The sequence below is a fragment of the Nerophis ophidion genome, linkage group LG14 (genome assembly GCF_033978795.1).
Source record: "Nerophis ophidion isolate RoL-2023_Sa linkage group LG14, RoL_Noph_v1.0, whole genome shotgun sequence".
Classification (NCBI taxonomy): domain Eukaryota; kingdom Metazoa; phylum Chordata; class Actinopteri; order Syngnathiformes; family Syngnathidae; genus Nerophis; species Nerophis ophidion.
Genome location: NC_084624.1, coordinates 32377791 through 32402109, shown reverse-complemented (window position 1 = coordinate 32402109; position 24319 = coordinate 32377791). Strand labels below are relative to the sequence as shown.

Here is a 24319-nt window from a genome sequence, read left to right as displayed (position 1 = left end):
AAAATCTGGATAGTTTTTACGTGCTTTATCTATAATAAAAATAATTTCGTTGTGTCGCTAAATAGTGAGACGTGAGACACTCCCGTGACGTCATTACATGTCTTTCCCCCAAAAAAACGTTACCACTCGGAATTAATGTAAACATTTTTGTTCATAAAATGTCCACGCATTTGTGTCGGGAAAGCTGCGCCACGTCGCTCGGGGAAAGTAAACAAAGCCAATAAGTACCCGGATGTGAGAACGACGACGCTAGGCCGCGACTGAAAAGCTAACAAACGGAGGAGACGCTAGCACGTTTAAGTAAACCGGAACGTCATCGAGGCCCAGAAATGTTCGGTTCTTCGAGGTCCGGCGGGGTTCGAGGAGGCCAGGACCAGTTCAACTGGGATGATGTCAAAGTGGACAAACACCGAGAGAATTATCTTGGTAAGTGTGTAGCCAATGCTAACCGTTAGCAGCTACTCGTAGCATGAAAGCTAACAAACACGAGCAGACAAGTAGTAGTTATATATTATACTTGCATTCTTACACAACCTGTTTAATTGCGCACTTACTTTCAATTGCTGCGTCCTTCATCATACAAAATCTAGATTGTTTTAAATTGCCGCTTTTGGTTTAGTCCAGCCTGCAGCTTATAAGCTTTTCATTGCTCCCGCCGTGTTGAATCACGTATTTTTGTGCCCCCCTTCTTCACTTGTGTCAACATACCGCGGCTACGTGGAAGGCCACCTCCACTTTTGCCAAATTACCGCATTCAACTGTGCAACTTAATGTACTGTCATTTATAAATCAATCATGAATCAATCAGTTTATTTATATAGCCCTAAATTAATCAAGCAATCAATCAATCAATCAATGTTTATTTATTTAGCCCTAAATAACACGTGTCTCAAAGGGCTGTACAAACCACTACGACATCCTCGGAAGAGCCCACATAAGGTTAAGGAAAACTCACACCCAGTGGGACGTTGGTGACAATGATGACTAAAGGAACCTTGGAGAGGACGACGACGACCACCACCACCACGACGACCACCACCACCACCCTCCTTCACCTACCACCTCCACCACCACCCTCCTTCTCCTACCACCACCACCACCACCACCACCCTCCTTCTCCTACCACCACCACCCTCCTCCTCCTCCTCCTCCTCCTCCTCCTCCTCCTCCTCCTACTACTACCACCACCACCACCCTACTTCTGCCACGATCGTTCCTCCCTTCCCCTTTTTATGCTGCAGCACAAGACGCAGGGATTGAGCACAGGTGTGTTGTGTGCGCACCTGACTCTGATTGCTGCTGCAGCGCCGCTCCGAGTGCGTCACGCCTCTCCTCTCTGCTGCTGGCCTCCATCTTGGTCAGGACCGCTGCTCCTCTCAGCCCGCTGTCGGCTCTGTCTCTCCACAATCAGTCTCCTAGATTCGTTATGAACTCTTTCATCAACTTTTAATCAGAAGGGTTCAATCTCTGTCCTGTGCTTATTTGAACCCGACACGACAATCACGCTCAGAGGAGATAACGTTTTAAAAAAGGTGACTGTTTTTACACAAATTTTGTTTTGAAGGGGGAATTACAAACTTCCTGTGGATTTTTGCTGGGGTTGTCAGTCTATGAAATATAAGTCTAACTGAAACCTACATAGAAGTTTTTTTTCATGTGGCTACGACATTCCTACTGCAAGTCAGAGGCAGTTTTGTTTGTGTTTTATTCCTGGGGTGCGCTAGAGCGCAATTTTGAGTTTTGAGGTTTGGTATTTAGATTATATCGCAATTTTCGCCAGTTCTGATGTGTGTGTCAAATTTGGTGAGTTTTGAAGCATGTTAAGGGGGTCAAATTACAGCTCAAAGAGGTGGTATAATAATAATAATAATAATAAAGAATACTAATAAAACGCTAGAAATTCAACAGGGTCCTCTGTCCCAGAGGGACATCTGTCCCTAATAAAGATTTCTACACATAGAAGTAATCATCAACTTAAAGTGCCCTCTTTGGGGATTGTAATAAAGATCCATCTGGATTCATCAACTTCATTCTAAACATTACTTCACAAAAAAATAAATCTTTAACATCAATAATTATGGAACATGTCCACAAAAAATCCAGCTGTCAACACTGAATTTTGCATTGTTGCATTTCTTTTCATAGTTTATGAACTTACATTCATATTTTGTTGAAGTATTATTCAATAAATATATTTATAAAGGATTTTTGAATTGTTGCTATTTCTAGAATATTTAAAAAAAAAATCTCACGTACCCCTTGGCATACCTTCAAGTACCCTCATATTAAGGTGGGGGCCGCAAAATAACGTCTTGTGGACCGCGTGTTTGAGACCCCTGATCTAGTTAATAGTGAGAGAGTCCAGTCCAAAGCGGGGCCAGCAAGGATCTTGAGTGGTGACAAGTCAGCAGCGCAGAGACGTCTCCAACTGATGCACAGATGAGTGGTCCACCCCGGGTACTGACTTTGAACAGCTAGCACGTCATTTGCAGTCACCTGATAACCATTCCACGCAGGAGAGGTGGCAGAGCAGATAAGAGACAGCAGATCAACTGGTCTAATAGAGGGGTCTGTTTAAAGGCTAGTGTGTACAAATGAGTTTTAAGATACTTCTACTGAGGAAGCATCTCTAACTGTTACCGATAGGGAGTTCAGATGTACATTTATATTAAATACGTACACCAGATAAAGCTTCTTGGTAATTGGACTGTAAATAGGGAGAAATGCATAGCTGTCATGGTGACGTACAGGGCTGGGTGATATATCAATATACGCGATATATCGCGGGTTTGTCTCTGTGCGATATAGAAAATGACTATATCGTGATGTTCGGGTATACGTTCTCACACAGTTGCTTTTAGCTGCGAGCATTACACTACAGGCTCTTCCCACTCCTTCTTGTGTCTCCTTCTCACAGACAGTAAGCGCACCTTCTTACATACGTCACATACTGTCACGTCATACGTCACACACGTATGCGCCCTCGCGAAGCAGAGAGGTAGCAGCATGGGTAATGTTAGGTGTGATGCTAGTGGAGCTGTGTGAGTGGTAATACGAGAGAAAGAAGGTGCGAATCTGGTAACAAATGAAGGAAGAATGTATTCCCAAGAAAAACAGCAGGGGTCTATCGTCTGGCGGTGGTTCGACTTCAAGCGGGAAGATGTTGAACAGACAACCGTAATTTGTCAAATGTGGTGCTAAAGCGTTGCTAAAATTAGCATTACTGCTAATATGAACCATCATTTGAAAAATCACCTGCTAATAACTGTTTAATAAATACAGTTTTGGTCAATTGACTTGGTTGTGATTTCCCTCTGCATGAAAATTTAAAATGAGCATATATTAATGCAGTATAAACAAGAATGTTTAATGTAGACGCATACAATCATCATACTGCTGTGATTATATGTATCAAGTGTTAATTCAAGGCCAAGGCAAAATATTGAGATATATATTGTGTATCGCGATATGGCCTAAAAAATATAGAGGTATTAAAAAAAGGCCATATCACCCAGCCCTAATGTACACCCACATCTAGCCATACAAAACACATTTAGGTAGTTTTCATGGTTACTACTACATAGCTAACCTGACTCTCGCCAGACCCTTGTAGTTCACTGAGCTCCACACAAGAGTCTGGGCTCGAGGGCATTGCAAACCCCTTACAGATAGCAAAAAATAATGAACCAATCAGAATCGCCGGGTGGGACCTCATAGATGTGACATATCGCCGAAGGGACTGTTCGATTCAAACAATGGCAGCACGGAGCGAGGAGTCATGTGCTGAGATTGATTCTGCTATTGCAACTGTTTTGCGACATTGATCAAATATGAATTATTTTAAAGATTAACAGAGAACGGTTTTGAAGGCATTTATTGGTGGCAAGGATGTTTTGGCTCTTTTACCGACCGGGTTTGTGTCCCTCTCATCAGCGTCACGGGTTGATTTCGAAATGCATGGTTGAAGTAGCATGTCATTGAAGATAACAGACAAGTGGTGTATCCAACTACATACAATTATTATTTTTAAATGGCCCCGCCTTCTGAAATACATCTTCTATTGAGAACTCCCAGATCCTTGTGTGGAGATCAGCGAACTACAAGGGGTGTATATTGTAGCCCGGAAGAGTTAGGGCTGCATGGGATTCTGGGTATTTGTTCCGCATCTTTGAGACCCCTGGTCTAAAGTATACATACAACAATGTTAATATCTGGTTAGTTATATGTGTCCTGGCAAGTTTCACTGCAATAAGGAACTTTTGGTAGCCATCCACAAGCTTCTGGAAAGCTTGTGGTTTAATTTTTGATCACTCTTCTTGACAAGATTGGTGCAGTTCAGCTACATTTGTTGGTTTTCTGCCATGGACTTGTTTCTTTAGCATTGTCTACACTTTTAAGTCAGGAGTTTTGAAAGGCCATTCTAAAACTTTAATTCTAGCCTGATTTAGCCATTTCTTTACCACTTTTGACGTGTGTTTGGAGTCATTGTCCTGATGGAACACACAACTCCGCCCAAGACCCAAACTCCGGGCTGATGATTTTAGGTTGTCCTAAAGATTTTTTAGGTAATCCTCATTTTTCATTGTCCCATTTGCTTTCTGTAAAGCACCAGTTCCATTGGCAGCAAAACAGGCACAGAGCATAATACTTTCACCACCATGCTTGATAGTAGGGTGGGTGTTCCTGGCATTGAAGGCCTAACCTTTACTCCTCCAAACATATTGCTGGGTATTGTGGCCAAACAGCTAAATTTTTGTTTCATCCGACCACAGATCTTTCCTCCAGAAGGTCTTATCTTTGTCCATGTGATATCAGATGAAACAAAAATTGAGCTGTTTGGCCACAATACCCAGCAATATGTTTGGAGGAATAAAGGTGAGGTCTTATGTGCTCCAATCACTCTATCACAAAAAAAATAAGAGTTGTAGAAATGATTGTTAACTCAAGAAAGCCATGACATTATGTTCTTTACAAGTGTATGTAAACTTTTGCCCACTACTGTATTCAATAAGAAGTGATATAACTATGTTAACTATTAATTGTGTTCATTAATTAATCTTTGTTAAAAAAATCAATACTTGCAAAGTATGTTAGATACTTTCATCAATTGTCACATTTTCTACCATCTTCAAAATGTAATTACCATATTTTCCGAACTCTAACCCCAGATTTCCACCAGATGCGGAACGCCAGCAAAACGGAACAGCACCGCCCTACCGCCGTTCTGTTGCAGCTTCACAGTGCAGCGAAATGCCGTGGATTTTTTCAAGATCTCGTGTATCTGCGCGTATCCCGCGACAAAGTAAACACTGAAGTAAACACAGCAGAACGTCTTGAGCTTTGCCGCCCTTTAGTACCCACAGGCGGGCGCATCTGTGACGGCCTTGACTTGACTCATGGAAAAGATGACTGTGTGCCTTGCCTTTATTTTTTTGTAACAAGCAACAACACACGAGTAACATCATTCCTAGTGAGCGTAGTACGCACACACATTTCATTGTACGCCTACAAACCACTCCCTTGCTTGTAAAATATGATCTGCCTTGAAAAAGGACTATTTTATTTTGAAGGTAACCCCGATAGTTTACTTTGTGTTTGTATGCTGTCCAAAGCAATCAGATTTTAGCCAAGTTAAAAGTTGGGTTGTGGCGACAGGCAAAAATTGAAGCCCTGCGGTCATTTAGCACAGGGATGTGAAATGTCCCAGCCATATCAATGTTCTGTAAGCGATTGAAACGGACACATTGACTTGAATAAAAACGAAAAGAGTCCGTTGCCGGGATGATGACGTTCCGCAGCCATTTCGCATTCTGTGGAAAACGGGTAAGCCGCTAGGTTTTTACCAAGATATAAACCATGCGGCATATATAAAGGTGCGGCTAATCTACGAATTTTTCTTCACTAACTGCTAAATTATGAAATGGATTAGGTAAATAAGTCAATGTACTAAACTAATCCATGAAGAAAAATCCTGATAAACATCTTGAAGCCTTAAAAAAAAGATGAAAATATTATTATACTCATGACAGACAAAGACATCAATGATGTTTCTGGTGTGTTGGATCAGCCGTTTTACTTTCATGTTACAGGTGATGTTTTTAAAAAGATTTGTAGGTGCGGCTTATATACTGCGGTGTAGGTTATAGTCTGGAAAATGTTGTATCTCTAGTATGCACCGTCATGTCCTCGTCGTCGTTAATTGTCTGTTTTGACGCTGCGGACCGTTTTCAGGAAATTCCTTGATGGCTCCAGTGGGACGCTGGCAAAAAGGCAAAGATCTGACATGGTACTCCAGAGACAAAAAAGGCAGCAGGCCCCCCACCAAGGAAGAGGAGCTTTCCGCTGTCAAGGCTGCAGAACATGAAGCGTTGATGGCTGCCTTGTAAGTGTAATACCAGATAGATAGTCCAGGATTAAAATACAGAATCTTAATTTGTCATGTTCAATGCAGAGGACACAAGGTCATAAAGAGGCAACCGACTGGACTGACCAAAGAGGTATTGTACCGTCCCCTTTCCTAACTTAATATTGTGGTCGCATCTAAGTTAGCAAGCAATTTAGAAGACTTGGGTGTGCTTATAATTGCACAGGATTTGGCAGACATCTGTAGGAGAGATGAAGATGATGGCGAAGAGAGGAATGTGGATCGAATCTCTGGATTGGGAAGCTCCAGGTGACTCTTTTTTTTTTGTCATCTTAAAGTATATTTTTAAACATGAACATTTGAAATATTCCTCAGTAAAACATCACACTCATTAGTTTTTCACGAGGTCGACACAAATGGAAAACACTCAGCTCAGCTCCTTGTTTGTCGCCCTTGACAATCTGTCTTAACAAGCAGCTTATTTCAGGTGAGGGCTGTTCTTCTCACTTGAGTCTGATGAATAATGTGTGTGTGTGTGTGTGTGTGTGTGTGTGTGTGTGTGTGTGTGTGTGTGTGTGTGTGTGTGTGTGTGTGTGTGTGTGTGTGTGTGTGTGTGTTTGTATGCAGTTCATCATCCCGCAAAGTGGTCCTCTCCCAGCAGGAAAAGGAGGCTGTTAAAATGGGATTGCCAGTCTTTACGGTAAAAAGACACACACACAGAATATAATAACAAACATCAGTGTTTCCCATACATTCAATTACATTCAATGTGGCTCTGCTTCTTCACCTTCGCTCATAAACACATTATAACGAGACCTTTTGTGAATGTAGCTTGACTGTTCAAATCCAGAAAATAGAAAGAAAGAGCAGGAGGGATCCTTGTCTTTTTCAAAAAAGCAACCAGCAACAAATCTAATTAAGAGACTTTTGGAGACTGATATGCTGATGTGGTCCCTCCCCAGTCTAAAAAGCACTCACAGGCGACTGCGTCTTGTATGTGACATTAAAAAGACAAAAAGAAGCATCAGTAGAAAGTTTGTTTATTCAAATTAGAGGATTACGTTAACCGACCACACCCATAAATATCTTGCATTTCTGTGAGAAATACTGTACATATAGATAAAGCGACATCCATCCATCCATTTCTACCGCTTGTCCTTTAATGCATAATACATAAACTATTATAACTGCACTTCCAGCACCACAAGACCAGCGTTCTTCCAGAAACTTCAACAGCAAAGTCATCAGAGAGTGTAAAGAAGGAAGAGGAGACTGAACAATGGTAAGAAGGCATTAGCCCATTAACCACTTATACCACAGGTGTCAAACTCAATGCCCGCGGGCCCAATCTGGCCATTCACATTAATTTGTGTGGCCCCAGAAAGCGTGCAAATAATATGTGTAAATAAAATACCCTATCTTTTGTTAAGAAATGTATTACAAAAATAAATGTACTGCGTACACTTTTATCATTGTTAATAATAAAACCAAATATTATATCATACATTTCAAAACAATGTTATTGTTCAAATAAAGAAAAATACTTAAATGTCTGCTTGATTTATGATTTCAAAGCAATTAATCCAACAAACTGTTCATGTAAACATTTTATAGTAAAACCTTTTTTTACAGTTAAAACCACTTTCAATATAGAGTAATGATACACTATAAAACACAACAACCATAGCTTTTACAGTATAAAAAACTTGCATTAATTTTTACTTTGAAAATATGGTGGCACTGTTTTTCCATTCCATATAATTTCATTCCAAGTATTTTATTTTATTTTATATGCTGTAAAAAAAATAAAAACTGCACATATTTTGGTAAAATTGTGGCGACTGAGCTGCCAGTTTTATACAGTACAATCTAAAGATTTGGTTTTTACAGAGTACGTAAAAAAGACAGAAAACTATATACACGTTTTATACATACACATTTATATTCATACTGTATATTATTCCCTGTTAAAAGCGGCCCTCTGAGGGCAACCATAACTGCGATGTACCCATCAATGAAAACGAGTTTGACACGCCTGACTTATACTCATTACATTAGGTACACAATGTAAGGATTTCAGATACAGTCATAATGCCTTTGCAATGTTATTAATGCTGTTTAAATATCATATTTAAACCTGCACTGCGTCATAATGACTGCTGTGTAATGTGCTTATTTAGCTACACCAGGCTACATCCTTTCTCAAGCAAACCTATTTTTACATAAATCATAGTGTCAATCAAAAACGACAGTTATCATTTTGTTTTGGGTAAACAACTTATCTCATTTGATTATGTCGACAAGGAGTGTCCAAACTACCCGAACAAGTTCATCTACTTATGGCATGTTCTAAAATATAATTCAATTAAGACAAGGGGCATAATGTCATGAGAAAAAGTTGAATTCCTATTACCTATAACTATTATTACTAATAATAATATGCTTGGTTACCTATAACACAGCTGATATACTACTCCTTAAAATAGGTGTTTGCAACTTTTACTAAAGGGCGCTCACTTTCTAAAAGTGTTTTAAGCAAAGCTCTGGTACTTTACTGCCCTCTTCTGGCTTTGAGCGTATTACTCCACCCCATGTTATGCACAAAACACACACACACACACTAGCTTTGTGTGTTGTCAGCTAATTAACGTTTTGCTACTAATGTTAGCTATTATTGAATGTATAGTCCATTATACTAACTAGATGTACACACTTTCAGGGCGTATAAGTGTACAAGAGAGCGATGATAGCCAGCTTTTAACCAAACTAATTATTTGTTATTCTTCATAATTGTTGAAAAAATATAGACATTTAAAAAAAAAAAAAAAAAGACCTTTTAAAATGGTAACATAAGATAGCCGGTGTTTTTTATTGTAACTTGGAGTCAATTTCAAACAGCGACTTCAAATTATCTACATGGGTTTCAGCCTGCTTTTGAAATATGAACGTTTGCCCCCAAATCCTTTGATATCTTATTACAACTTTGAGGCGGAAAAGTTTTGGACCCTTCTGGTATGGACGTAGCTAAAAAAAAAAAAAGTGTCTTTAGATTTAGCTGGACAATGCTTACTTTAACCCCCTAACGTTTTTAGCCAGGAGAGCAAAAAGAAGAAGAAAGAAAAGAAGAATAAAAAGGAGAAAAAGAAGAAAGAGAAGAAGAAGAAGAAAAAGAGGCAAAGGAGCGATTCGTCGTCGTCCGATTCAGATGACGACAAAAAAAGGTTTGATCATTTTTTGTCAAATTTTTTAAATAATATGTTTTGAAACAGATTTTTTTAGCATTTATTTTCATTGTATATTTTTTTCATGTATGGGGTAAATTTTTCATTATGATTTGAGTATAAGATATTCTTAAATTATACTTTACTGACAGTTAAGAAAGGCTCCACTAGAAGGAGCTGAAACGTCACTAAAGCTCAAGCCATAGAAGTTGGCTATTACACATAATAGAGAGAAATAATATTTCCTTATGAAGTGACCAAAGGTCCTTTACTTATTACGTAACTGCTAAGAGGATTTAGTAATGCTTGGTCAATTTATTGTATTATTGTTTATTACTGACAATGCATAGTAATGCTTGATTGAAATATTTGTTTGTGAACTGAATGACTTATTAAAATTATGCAATCTGAAAAAGACTAATAAAAATGGTTGCATAGAACGTTGTAAAACGTAAAAAAGATCTTATTTTCGTACCTCTCCCTCCCTGCCCCCGGCATATCAGAAGCCACTTTGAGCCACCCAGTCAGATTATTTGTTGTCTTATTACTCTTCAGGCCCCGAAAGGACCACCACCGTCATAATCCATCATACCACAGTCAGAGCGGAGCCAGACCCTATGACAGCCATTCAAGGGGGGCACTAAAGGCACAGCGACAACCCGCCTACCCCCGCCACCGACAGCAGCGCCACGACACAGACTCCTCCGACGGGGGGTCCCCTGTCCCCCGTAACCCCTCCAGCCACAAGACGGCCCCTGGCGGTGTCGCACAAAGCCACAGGCGACGCCACGACTCGGACAGCTAATGTCCTGACCCCACCCTCCCTCCCACTCAAAGACGCAGCGCTCTTCAAAAGTATGACCAGTCTTGAATACCTTGTTTAGCTATTTGGGGGGTCATTTTAGTAGCTAGGTTTTATTGCAGGTTAATTTTTTACTGATTAAACATCCCTCATTTGTGCACATATGCTAAGTTTTTACTTATTTAGTATCATGCATATGACAAATCTAGCATAACTTTCACACAGCATCATTAACAATTAGCTGAAGGCCAATTAGACACAGTGCATCCAGAAAATGTTCTCAGCGCTTCACTTTTTCAACATTTTGTTATGTTACAGCTTCATTTCAAAATGAAATAAATTCATTTTTGTCCTCAAAATTCTACACAAAATACCACATAATGACTATGAATGATTATTTTTAGAGCTTTTAGAATTGTGTGTGTGTGTGTATATATATATATATATATATATATACATAAAGTCATTACTTTGTTGCTTCACCTTTGGCACCAATTACAGCACAAAGTCTTTTTGAATACGAAGCCACAAGTTGGGCAAACCTATCTTTGGGCAGTTTTACTCATTCGTCTTTACAGCACCTCTCAAACTCCATCAGGTTGGATGAGAAGTGTCACCCAAGTCTTAGATTCCAGAGCGCTCTGAAGCAGGTTTTCATCCAGAGTGGCTCTATGTTGCTGCCTTCATCATTCCCTCTATCCTGACTAATCTCCCAGTTCCTGCCGCTAAAAAACATCACAGCATGATGCTTCACTGTCGGGATGGTATTAGATTAGATTAGATTACATAGTACTTTATTGGCCTGGTGATGAGTGGTGCCTGGTTTCCTCCGAACATGACGCATGGCAGAGTTTAATCTTTGTCTTATCAGACCAGAGAATGTTGTTATTCATTGTCTCAAGAGTTTTTCAGGTGTAATTCTACAAACTTTTGTGAAGGAATGGCTTCTTTCTGGCCACTGTAACATACAAGCCTGGTTGGTGGATTGCAGCAGATATGGTTGTCCTTTTGGAAGGTTCTCCTCTCTCCACAGAGGAATGCTGTAGCTCTGACAGAGTGTCCTCCTATCGCCCAGTTTAAATGGCCGGCCAGCTCCAGGAAATGTCCTGGTAGTTCCAAACGTCTTCCGTTTTCAGATGATAGAGGCCACTGTGCTCATTTAGGACCTTCAAAACAGCAGATACGTTTTCTGTACTTTTCCCTACATTTGTGCCTTGAGACAATTATTTTCGACTTAGTCTTGGTTTGTGTTTTGACAGTGTGGGACCTTAAATATAGACAGGTGTGTTCCTTTATAAATCATGTCCAATCTAAAGTATTTACCACAGAGGGAATCAAATCAAGCTACGGGAATATTTTAAGGATGATCAGTTGAAACAGGGTGCCTTTGAGCTTGCTTTTAATCTTAATAGCTGTAAAGATGTAATTTGTTTATTTTTTAAAACATTTGGAATTTTTTATAGAAAAACGTTTTCACATTGTCCATCCATCCATCTATTTTCTAATGCTTATTCCCTTTGGGGTCGTGGGAGGCGCTGGCGCCTAGCTCAGCTAAAATCGGGCGGAAGGCGGCGTACACCCTGGACAAGTCGCAACCTCATCGCAGGGTATTGAGTGTAGAATTTGGAGGACAAAAAAAATATATTCCATTTTGTAATTAGGCTGAAACATAATGTTGAAAAGGGGAAGTGCAGTGAATACTTTCCGGGTGCACTATGACTATCTGATACCTACTATTCTAACAAGGTGCTTATTTTTACAAAGCATCATTGAATATTTTGAACATTGTTTTAATAAAGTAATGACACGAGAGAGCTTTTAAATCTCTCACCCTTCAAGGTCTGCACTGCATTTAGAATGCAGCTCCAAATAATGTTTGCCCTCAATTGGTTTAAATAGGGGGTATTGAGCACACTGGCACCTGTGGGGGGTGCCCTAAACAAAAGAGCAAGGCATTCATAAAGAGTGAGAAGGAGAAAAAAAACAGGCAGCTTTTTTTTCTTTTCTATTTTTTTTTTTTTATAAGGAGTACCGTTAGCCTACCACACACAAACCAAGCTGATGGAGCAGCAGGAGAGGCGGCTCCCAGACAAAGCCACCCTATGAAGGAACCCAGGACTTGTACTCCCGCCCCTTTGCAACCACCTCCGCGCTCTCCTCAGGCCTGGTTTATAAGCTCGGCTGCATTAACCATAGCAGCCTAATCAACCTGCAGGAATGCTGTCCAAGATCACCTCGCTGCTGCACATTGTGCTTGCTGCATTAGGTACTTTCCAACATGCAGGCATCTCGTTGCTTGTTCCTGGGTCAAGGGGTGGTCAAACTAACAAGGGATGCCATGACACTCCCTTTATGCACCCTCAACAACCCAATATATGATTAAGAACAAAACACAATTACGGTCAAACATATGCGCCCGTTAAATATGTCGCCAAAACAAACATATGTACTGTATAGTTAACAGATGAGAAAGGGGAACAGTGAGTGCATAAGACATTGTTTTATTGCATAGTCACATGTAAGAAAAATACATTTTGGAAATCCTTTCCAGTCACTTTAATTAGTGCTTTGTTTTACTCACACAAAAGATTAACTTAAATATTTAAATCTGTATTAAAACAAGCCCACCTCCATATATAGTCTAAGCAGTTCAGTAACACAAAGAAAAGTGTTCACAATAAAGTGTTTAAATATTTTCTTTAAAAATACCCACCTGATAGGAGGGGGGAATGACACTAATGTCGTCTTACATGATGCATACAACTTACAGTACAAGGCTGAGTGTGGGATAACCAGTATAGAGCATTAAAAAAAAAAAAAATAGTTGCAAAGTGTACACACTCTAAGGCAGCCCGTGGACCTGAGACATGACAATACACAAAAACACCAACCAGAGAAAGCAGGTAGATTCAAAAACATCCTTTTAAGTCAATACCAGTGTTTATTAAACAGGAGGTTGACACTCCCAGCTGTGCATCTTTTTATTTTGGTCACCAATTTGAATAAAACACTCACAAAAAGTTAAGATACTCAACTTTTGGGTAGATTTTCAGGATTAACCAAACATACCAACTAACCACAATATTGTTCAACAGTACCTTGCAGTTTTAGGCTGCTAACAAGATGTTTTCAGATTGAAGTGGCAACTGAGCTCAATGCCAAAGAAAAGTTTGCCACCAGTTAGAAATGTTGCTATTCAGCTACTTGCTAGAGAACAGCAAGTTGTACAAAAAGTACTGAAACACTGAAGAGTTGTACATGCATATTCAAAAATTTGGGTCAAATTATGATATATATGTATATATATATATATATATATATATATACACACACACACACACACGCACACAGTACAGGCAAGGTTTGGACACCCCTTCTCATTCAATGAATTTTCTTTATTTTCATGACTATTTACCTTGTAGATTGTCACTGAAGGCATCAAAAGTATGAATGAACACACGTGGAGTTATATACTTGACAAAAAAAGGTGAAAAAACTGAAAACATGTTTTATATTCTAGTTTCTTCAAAATAGCCACCCTTTGCTCTGATTACTGCTTTGTACACTCTTGGCATTCTCTTGATGAGCTTTAAGAGGTTGTCACCTGAAATGGATTTCACTTCACAGGTGTCAATAGTTTTGATGCCTTCAGTGACAACCTACAATGTAAATAGTCATGAAAATATAACGCTATAAAATGAGGTGTGTCCAAACTTTTGGCCTGTACTGTATATTTTAGCTTCATCTTTAAAATGCAAAAGCTGAATATCCCTAACTTTTGGAGTACTGTATGTGATTGTTATATTAGATTCCCTTGCATCTCTCCTTTTATTGCCCAACAAACAGAAAGTGAAACAACCACAAGAGAAAAAGTTAACAAAGCTGCCCCATTACCATATCCTTTCATATATACACGTCAGCTTTACACATTACCATGGACCGATTTTTTCCACTGGTGGCCCGGTATGATGGCGGTAACAACAGCCAGCATGGGAGGGCTTTAAAGGCAGAATGTAGGCTCAATGAATGGGAGGGAAAGAGACGACTGTTAGAGATTCCTGAGTTGCTCAGACAACCACTCCAGTCCTTCATAAAGACCGTCGCCATTGGTGGCGCAGGTGGCCTGGATGAACCAGCGCCTGTCGCGCAGGGTGTGAAGGCCCAGTGCCTCGGTGACTTCAGTTGGAGTCAGGGCGTTAGGCAGGTCCTGTCAATGCCACAGTGTCCGTTTCAAATCAACCACATAACTTAACGTTCATTGCCCGGAGTACTCACTATTTTATTTGCGAAGACTAATAGCAGAGCATTGCGCAGTTCGTCCTCCGCCAACATTCTCATGAGCTCTTCACGAGCCTCGTTGCATCGCTCTCTGTCGTTGCTGTCCACGACAAAGATGAGACCTGAAACGAGAAGCGATCAAAGCCTGCATTAGTCCACTGTATTCAAAAAATAACGCAGTGCAATTCCAGAGAATGTGTGCGTGCCTTGCGTGTTCTGGAAGTAGTGACGCCACAGTGGTCGGATCTTATCCTGGCCGCCGACGTCCCACACTGTAAAGCTAATGTTCTTGTACTCCACCGTCTCTACATTAAAACCTGCACGGGGAAAGAACACATTTAATATGATTTACAGTTGTGATCAAAATTAATCAACTCCCCACACAATTTTGGTGTTTTAGCAAGTTGGACATTCATTCCGTATTTTGTTTATAGTCATATCCAATAAAGATGTTTCAAATAGACAAATGCAACTTAAATTGAAACACTGTATTTTACAAAATACCAAAAAATTACATTTTTCTTAATATCTCATTGACAAAATTATTCAACCCCCTAGTTACATGCATCTTTAGTACTTAGAACACTCTTTGGCAGTAATTACATCCTTCAAACGTGATACATAACCGGACACAAGCTTCTTGCAACGATCTACAGGTATTTTAGCCCATTCCTCTTGGGCAAAGGCCTCCAGTCCATTCATATTCTTGGGCTTGTGTGCTGCAACTGCCTTCTTCAAGTCCCACCACAGGTTTTCTATAGGATTTAGGTCTGGCGACTGTGAAGGCCACTCCGGAGTCTTCCAGCCCTTCTTCTGCAACCACTCTGATGTTGATTTGGAGGTATGCTTTGGATCGTTGTCCTGTTGGAAGGTCCAATGTCTCCCAAGCCTCAGCTTCGTCACTGACTTCATGACATTTGCAGCTAATACATCCTGGTAGGAAATAGAATTCATAATGCCTTGAACGCGCTGGAGATTCCTGGTACCTGAGGCAGAGAAACAACCCCAGGGCATGATTGACCCCCCACTATGCTTAACAGTAGGCAAGGTGTTCTTCTCTTTGTAAGCTTCATTTTTTCTCCTCCAGACATAACGTTGATTCATAGGCCCAAAGAGTTCCAGTTTTGTCTCATGCTCCATAAAACAGTTTCCCAAAACCTTTGGGGTTTGTCAGGATGATTTTTGGCATACTGGAGTCTATTTTTCTTGTGCCTGGTAGTCAGAAGTGGGGTGCGCCTGGGAGTTCTGGCATGGAGGCCTTCATCTCGTGGTGCGCGCCTTATTGTCCGGGACGAAGCCTGCGTTCCCCCCTCTGCAATGTCCTGTTGTAGTTCCTCAGCTGTTACCCGGGGGTTTTTCACCACTGTACGCTTCAAATACCGGACAGCAGTTGCACACAGCATCCTCTTTCTACCACGCCCAGGTAGTGTTTCCACTGTGCCTTTAGCTTTAAACTTGCGAATTATGCTCCCAACTGTGTCTCTTGGAATGTGTAATGTCTTTGCTATTTTCTTATATCCATATCCTTTCTTATGAAGAGAAATTACCCCCTCTCTTGACTTCTTTGACCACTCCCTGGACTTCACCATGTTGCAAATACACCATTGACCATCTACAAGAAGCTGAGCGTCAGTCTTTTTCAATCAGTTTAATTGTTGCTTGTTATGGTTCTAATCACATCTACAGGTGTTTTCAACACCTGATTGAAAAAACCTTATTCAAATTCTGATCTTAAGAGTTGTGATCTTCAAAGGGTTGAATGATTTTGTCAATGAGATATTAAGAGAAATGACACTGTTAGGTATTTTACAAAATATAATGTTGTAATTCAAGTTGCATTTGTTTATTTGATGCATCTTTATTTGATATGACTATAAACAAAATACGGAATAAATGTCCAACCTGCTAAAACACCAAAATTGTGTGGGGGTTGAATAATTTTGATCACAACTGTATGATTGATAATACAATTGTTCATCTTACCTATCGTGGGAATGGTGGTTACGATCTCTCCCAATTTGAGCTTGTATAGAATGGTCGTTTTCCCCGCAGCGTCCAAACCCACCATGAGGATCCTCATTTCTTTCTTCCCGAACATTTTAAACAGGCTTCCAAATATATTCCCCATGTTTAATGGTGAGGCTAGTAGGGGGGCACTAGAGGCAACACAAACCAAGAACCGTGGATGAAACTGGATGAAAACTAGTAATTAGGTGTGTGGAAAAAAATTCGATTCGAATCGAATACGTTGTGCGATTCAGAATAGATTCTCATTTTTTAATCAATCCAACAAACCACTACACAGCAATACCATAACAATGCAATCCAATTCCAAAACCAAACCTGACCCAGCAACACTCAGAACGGCAATAAACACAGCAATTGAGAGGAGACACAAACACGGCACAGAACAAACCAAAAGTAGTGAAACAAAAATGAATATTATCAACAACAGTATCAATATTAGTTATAATTTCAGCCTAGCAGTGATTAAAAATCCCTCATTAACATTATCATTAGACATTTATAAAAAATAAAAAAGGAACAATAGTGTCACAGTGGCTTACACTTGCATCACATCTCATAAGCTTGACAACACACTGTGTCCAATGTTTTTACAAAGATAAAATAAGTCATATTTTTGGTTCGTTTAATAGTTAAAACAAATTTACATTATTGCAATCAGTTGATAAAACATTGTCCTTTACAATTTATAAAAGCTTTTTTTTTTTTTTAAATATTCTGCTAGCATGTCAGTAGACTGGAGTAGATCCTGCTGAAATCATATGTATTGAATGAATACAGAATTGTTTTGAATCGGAAAAATATCGTTTTTGAATCGAGAATCGCGTTGAATCGAATAAATTGATGTATTATCAAATCGTGACCCCAAGAATCGATTTTGAATCGAATCGTGGGACACCCAAAGATTCGCAGCCCTTCTAGTAATAATCAAATAAGAACGGTGAATGTGAGTGTGAATGTTGTCTATCTGTGTTAGCCCTGCGATGAGGTAGCGACTTGTCTGGGGTGTACACCGCCTTCCACCTGATTGTAGCTGAGATAGGCGCGAGCGCCCCCCGCGATCCCAAAAGGGAATAAGCGGTAGAAAATGGATTGATGGATAATGGTAATAATCAAAGCCATGACTCATTTTGGCATGCACCTGGGGATAGGTTGATTGGCAACACTAAATTGGCCCTAGTGTGTGAATGTGAGTGTTGTCTGTCTATCTGTGTTGGCCCTGCGATGAGATGGCGACTTGTCCAGGGTATTCCCCGCCTTCCGCCCGATTGTAGCTGAGATAGGCGCCAGCGCCCCCCGCGATCCCAAAAGGGAATAAGCGGTAGGAAATGGATGGATGGATGGACTTCACGTCCAACACGGTCACTGAAGTCAGACACACTGAGGAGTAGCAAACCCAGTTTTGCGTTGAACTTCACGTTGGACACGGCGAAGTTGTAGAAGTAGCAAAACAGGAAATACCGGAACTCCTTACAGCACTTCTCAATGCGTGAAAACCCGCTGATAACACCGAGAAAACTATTTAAAAAGATGTCCATGTTTCCTGTTCAATTGTTGATCATCCCTCTGTTGTAAAAGTGTGTCGTATTAAAATGTATAACATACCGAAGGGCGTCCAATGCTATGTACAAGTTATACACAACACGAGGGAAGTGTATGGAACAACTTGTTAAACACCCCACATTTAAAGGGAATGGTTGAATTAAATAAGGCAATAGTTGAATTAAAGAAAGAAAAGTCATCTGATGAAACTTGTCATCAATGGCAAGAGACTCGCTTAGCACGTAGCAGCCTGCCCTGGCTAGCATTAGCCTTCTATGGGACAGTACTGACATCACTTTAAAACTGCGGACTTTAATGACATCACACGCAGAGGACACGCAACATTAAAGTGGTTTCCAAACGGACTTTAAAACACTTTTAAAACTTACACAGCGCTTCCTTCTCGGGTGCTTGAGGCGTTACCTTCCTGCGGAAAATGGCGACCATTCGACACGTCTAAAGTTCCGCGACTTCCGGTTTCTTCTTCTTTTTCTTCTTTCCTCTAATGGCAGTTGGCAAACAACCTCGTGGTGGGAATTACCGCCACCGTCTGGAATGGAGTGCGGATCGAGATTGTACACTACTCAACGTTATTTGATTTAACCATGTCTTTTAAAAAAAATGTATGCATTCATTTGTACCCTGCATGTCCTGAATGCAACCTTGAAATATCCCACGCTGCTATACTTTGATTGATTGATTGATTGATTGATTGAGATTTTTATTAGTAGATTGCACAGTGCAGTACATATTCCGTACAATTGACCACTAAATGGTTACACCTGAATACGTTTTTCAACTTGTTTAAGTCAGGGTCCACGTTAATCAATTCATGGTATGAATTTATACTATCAGCATAATACAGTCATCAAACAAGTTAATCATCAGATATATACAAAGTATTTACATTATTTACAATCCGGGGGGTGGGATGAGGAGGGGTGGTTGGGGAAGTGTAGGTTTGGTTGATATCAGCACTTCAGTCATCAACAATGATATCATCTGATTGATTGATTGATTGATTGATACTTTTATTAGTAGATTGCACAGTTCATTACATATTCCGTACAATTGACCACTAAATGGTAACACCCGAATAAGTTTTTCAACTTGTTTAAGTCGGGGTCCATGTTAATCAATTCATGGTAAAGAAATCTGACAAAATGACATTGAAACATTGTAGGTCTGACTTGGTTGGAAGTGTACAGCGAGCAGTGAACATATGTGAGCTAGGAAAGCATAAGAACAAGTATATCCATCCATCCATATCCTACAACTTATTCCCTTCGGGGTCGCAGGGCATACTTGCCAACCTTGAGACCTCCGATTTCGGGAGGTGAGGGGCGTGGTCGGGGGTGGGGCGGAGGCATGGTTGGGGGCGTGGTTGTGGCGGGGGGCGTGGTTAAGAGGGGTAGCGTATAATTCACCAACTTGAGTATTTCATATATATTTCATATATATATATATATATAAATATATATATATATATATATATATATATATATATATATATATATATATATATATATTGACTTTAAGTGAATTCTAGCTATACATATTTATTATATTATATAAATAAATAAAAGAAATAGTTGAATTTCAGACGGCACCTATCAAATACACAGTAATAAAAACACAGTTGTTCTACTAACTGTACTGTGCTTGCTGGTTACTATAAAACAACAACACTTACCTTTCACTATTTGAGTAACCTTTTTTCTGCCATTTGCGTATTGGCGAGCGATCTCCGAATCCGGAAAAATATCCTTCACGGATTTTTTGTAGACATCCGCAAATGAGAACAGGATGTTGCTTCCAGCTATCAGCATAGCCATCTTTGTTTCAGCATAAGATACACCATCAGGTCCCAATTTTGAAAGGAGGGCCATAATACTGGGTTTTGAACGATGCTGCGCTGCGGACGCTTTGTGCTTTGCTGACTGACCGTTCATGGCTGAGTATATCCGTTCACCGTGTTCAATGGAGAAGTCTGTTCTACAGAATTTACAGGCAACATACCCCTTACCCTTCGAACTCTCCTGGATAAACTGAAATTTTTGTTTCCAATCGTTCTGGAACATGCAACCGTATTTCTTCATTTTGCTCGCCGACGGTGTGGGTTGGAGTCAATAACCAGGCGACGTGATGAAGTTACGTCTCTTTACTGTGGGCTTCAGAACAGACATTCTATTCTATGTACATTAGATGGCAGTATTGTCCTGTTTGTGGGTCACAACATTGAGTCAGGTTCTCATGGAGCTGGGGTGGGCGTGGCCTCCAGCTCCGTCTGAATTTCGGGAGATTTTCGGGAGAAAATTTGTCCCGGGAGGTTTTCGGCAGAGGCGCTGAATTTCGGTAGTCTCCCGGAAAATCCGGGAGGGTTGGCAAGTGTGTCGCAGGGGGCGCTGGAGCTTATCTCAGCTACAATCGGGTGGAAGGCGGCGTACACCCTGGACAAGTCGCCACCTTATCGGAAAATGTCTCACCATTTGACACATCTAAAATGCCCCAATCAGTGTACATGTGTTTTGGGAAATCGGAGCTTGGCTGCGAGACAAGGGTGTGGAGATGACCCCATACACCATAGAAGAGATCAAATTTTGTATTTTTGTAAAAACCACTGTAACATAGAAATGTTTGTCAACATTATTATGCTCCAGGCAAAATGTTTTCTACATAATTGTCGATTAATGAAAGTAAGGCTTGTATTTTGTAATTTGCTTAATGGCTTACAATTATGAATAAAATCTTGGAGAATTATTAGGAGTACAAAAGCCCTTAAATTGATATCGTTGGTTAAACATTTAAAGTGATTTAGGTAGCCATTTTTGTCTTTTTATTTTTTTTAAATTATTATTTCTTATTCAATTAGCTGTCTGTTTTTGCTTTTGTTTTCTTTCCTTGTTGTTGAAAGGACCTTGACTGTTGAGTGAATTATGAATGTAAGTTGACAACATGACTTAAACATTTACATGACAGTCGAACAGTCACATTCTCTTTTACTTGAAAACAAGAGAGAACCTAACTATGAAAGTATATCCTTCTATCTAACAAAGTCCTTAAAATGCTCAGGTGAACGTTTCTTCCTCTCGGAACGCCGCAACTCTGGGGCCTAGCTGTCCCATGCTTCTCCCGTGCTCTTCTGGAGTTCCTGTCGCTGGCCGGTTTGGCTGCGTGGGCCGGTGGTCCCTTGTTCCCTGGGCGCCACACCTGCTGTTTGTGGGTTCGGCTCTCGGGTAGCGGGGGCCGTACTCTGGCTCCTGCACACACTGGGAGTCAAATATATTGTACATACAAATACACATATATATACTCACAGTTATTCATACATACATAGTTACCTACGCTCCCACATACATACACACATACAGTACATACCTATATACTCAAAGTTCGTACATCCACACGCACATTCACTATGCAAACCTGCATATACACATACTGTACATATACATTCACTGTACAAACATACACATACAAATACTGTACATATACATACATACACTCATGCATATAATTAGGTTTCATCAAATATATATTAACATTGTTGCCCTTGGGTAAACTGGATAACACATGGCACACTGACAAAGCTTAACTTATTGTTACTATAACAATCAACAAGGTTAATATCGCTGACTTCTTTTTCTTCCCCTCCATTTATATGCTTTCTTTTGTATTTCAAGTTATCATTACATATATGTTTTGTTGCATTTAAACAATTGTATTGTTGATAATAGAGGTAAATTATTATTATTCATTATCAATAGTGCTATTTCTATTGGTATTAGTATTTCTCCATTTGTAGTGTAATAATAATCATTGTAATTTCTGTATTTTTATTTATTTCACTAACTGCTTCTTTGATATCACTTTTACTATCAGATTCGTACAAATCCTATTTGCTGATGTTGTTCTATCGTTGTTGTTGTTATTGTTGTGTTTGCTGTTGTTGTTTTTGTCTCTCTGTCTTTTACCCCTCTTGTCCCCACAATTTCACCCTCCGTCTTCCTTTTCTCTTTCTATCCCCTCCTGGTCTACACCAAATGATAATATAGATACATTTAATAAAGTCAAATACAAATAAGGAAACAAGAGAAGTATCCCACACTTTTCTTTTGTAAAGTAAATTTGTACAGCCAATATGGGCATCTACATCAATTACATGATTTGCCTGAGAAGCTGGACACGACAAAAAGAGTAAGCTGCAGTTTTGTTGGCTTGCACGGCAGAGGCGGTGGTTGGGTGTCCATCACGGCCGGCAAGAAGCCCTGGAAGCCTGCTTCTCGGTGTCAGACAGCTTAGGCTGTGCAACAGGTTCGCAGGGAACAGTGTCTGTTAATCTTCCTCTAACCTGATCCACATGACGCTTCAGGACTTGACCACTTCCAATAATGACAGTGTACAACACTGGTCCTGACGAGCTCTCAACCACAGCTGGCACTTGGAACCATAGGCAAAGTTCTTGATGAACACATTGTCTCCGGGTGCGAATCCCCTCGGTCTTTTCTTCCCGTCCTGTTGTTCCTTTTGTTTCAACTGCTTTTGCTGTTCTCTTGTCTTAAGGTCAGGCATGAGGAGGTCGAAAGCTGATCGGAGTTGTCTTGACATCATCAGTTCAGCAAGTGGCAAGCCAGTTGTTGCATGTGGTGTGATTCGATAACTGAACAGGAACCTGGACAGTCTGGTTTGCAGTGTGTCACCTTTAATCTTCTTCGTCCCCTCCTTAAAAGTCTGCACCACCCTCTCTGCCAGACCTTTGGAAGACGGATGGAATGGTGCTGACTTTACATTTCAATGCTGTTTTGTTTCATGAATGTCTCAAATTTAGCACTTGTGAAACATGTCCCATTGTCTTTTTGGGCAGGCCAAACACACTGAAGCTCTGACATAGTTTCTCAATGGTAGCACGGGATGTAGATGATTTCACAGGGTAAATGTCCATCCATTTGGAGTGTGCATCTACAATGAGCAAGAACATCTCACCTAAGAAGCACCCCAAGCAGTCCACACCATGGCGACTCCCGCCATTACCAAGGATGTAGTGGTGCGGTAGGTGGTGACATGTGATGTTGTTGGCATTCTACACAACGACTGCCCTTCTCTTTCAATGCTCTCGTCCACACCTGGCCACCAGACGTATGACCTTGCCAAGCCTTTCATCTCTGACATTCCCGTATGAGTCTGGTGGAGGAGATTTAGTTTTTCTCTCGGCCTTTTGTGGGGATTACTACTCGGACTCCCCTGAGCACACATCCATCCCTCACACTTAGTTCCATTTTCCTTTGCTGATATGGTTTGAAACGAGCATCTGTTTGTTCCGGCCAACCTTTTAAGGTATACTCATGGACTTGGGACAGGATGACATCTTTAACGCTCTAGCGTTTAATTTGTTTGGTGTCTCCTAATGCATCATCCAGGACATCTATCATTAACACCTGTTCTGTCATTTCCTGCTTTGTTGCTGTGTCTTGGCAGGTCAATCTGCTGGGTGCATCTGCATTTGCATGGTGTTTCCCTGGTTTGTACACAATGTTTTACTCATAAGCGCTTAGGGTCACAGTCCATCTTTGCACTCTTGACAAGCCCCCTTGAGGAATAGGCTTCTTTGTATCGAACAGAGAGATCAACGGCTTATGATCTGTGTAAATAGTGAAAATTCAACCATACAAATATTTGTGAAGTTTTTAATTCCAAAAATTACGGCAAAGCCTTCTTTGTCAATTTGGGAATACCTCTTTTCTGCAGGCCATAGTAAGCGTGACATAAGCGAAAGTACGTCTCCAAAACCGTAGGGTGACGCATCACATGAGAGCAGTAACTCTGTCGGCACAGTAGTGAATTAACACATCAGCTGAGTATAGCAGCATCTTTGATTTTTGAAATGCGACCTCCTGTTTCTCTTGCCATTGCCAGTTGACATTTTTCCTCAACATCTCATGTAAGGGTGCCAGCAGGGTTGCCAGGTTGGGCAGAAAATTGTTGTAATAGTTCAACAACTCCAAGTACGCTTTCAGTTCAGTGATAGTTGTCGGAGTGGGAGCCTCCATTATGGGTTTGACTTTGTTTTGTACTGGGTGGAACCCCTGT

General features: G+C 40.4%; 2 protein-coding genes across 2 annotated transcripts; one reads left to right on the top strand and one right to left on the bottom strand.

The window, feature by feature from the left end:
- Positions 1-42: 42 nt before the first annotated feature.
- lg14h1orf35 (linkage group 14 C1orf35 homolog) lies at positions 43-13608 on the top strand. Its single transcript, XM_061920459.1, has 8 exons — positions 43-426; positions 6232-6382; positions 6452-6497; positions 6591-6673; positions 6992-7064; positions 7564-7646; positions 9457-9585; positions 10141-13608. Exons 1-8 carry the CDS (start codon positions 330-332, stop codon positions 10388-10390), a joined length of 912 nt encoding a protein of 303 aa, XP_061776443.1. The 5' UTR covers positions 43-329; the 3' UTR covers positions 10391-13608.
- Positions 12873-18779, bottom strand: LOC133568488 (ADP-ribosylation factor 1-like). Its single transcript, XM_061920461.1, has 5 exons — positions 18622-18779; positions 16649-16821; positions 14872-14982; positions 14663-14787; positions 12873-14594 (listed from the first exon to the last, which is right to left on the bottom strand). The coding sequence occupies exons 2-5, from the start codon at positions 16791-16793 to the stop codon at positions 14436-14438; spliced, it is 540 nt and encodes a 179-aa protein (XP_061776445.1). The 5' UTR covers positions 16794-16821; positions 18622-18779; the 3' UTR covers positions 12873-14435.
- Between the last annotated feature and the right edge of the window lie 5540 nt (positions 18780-24319).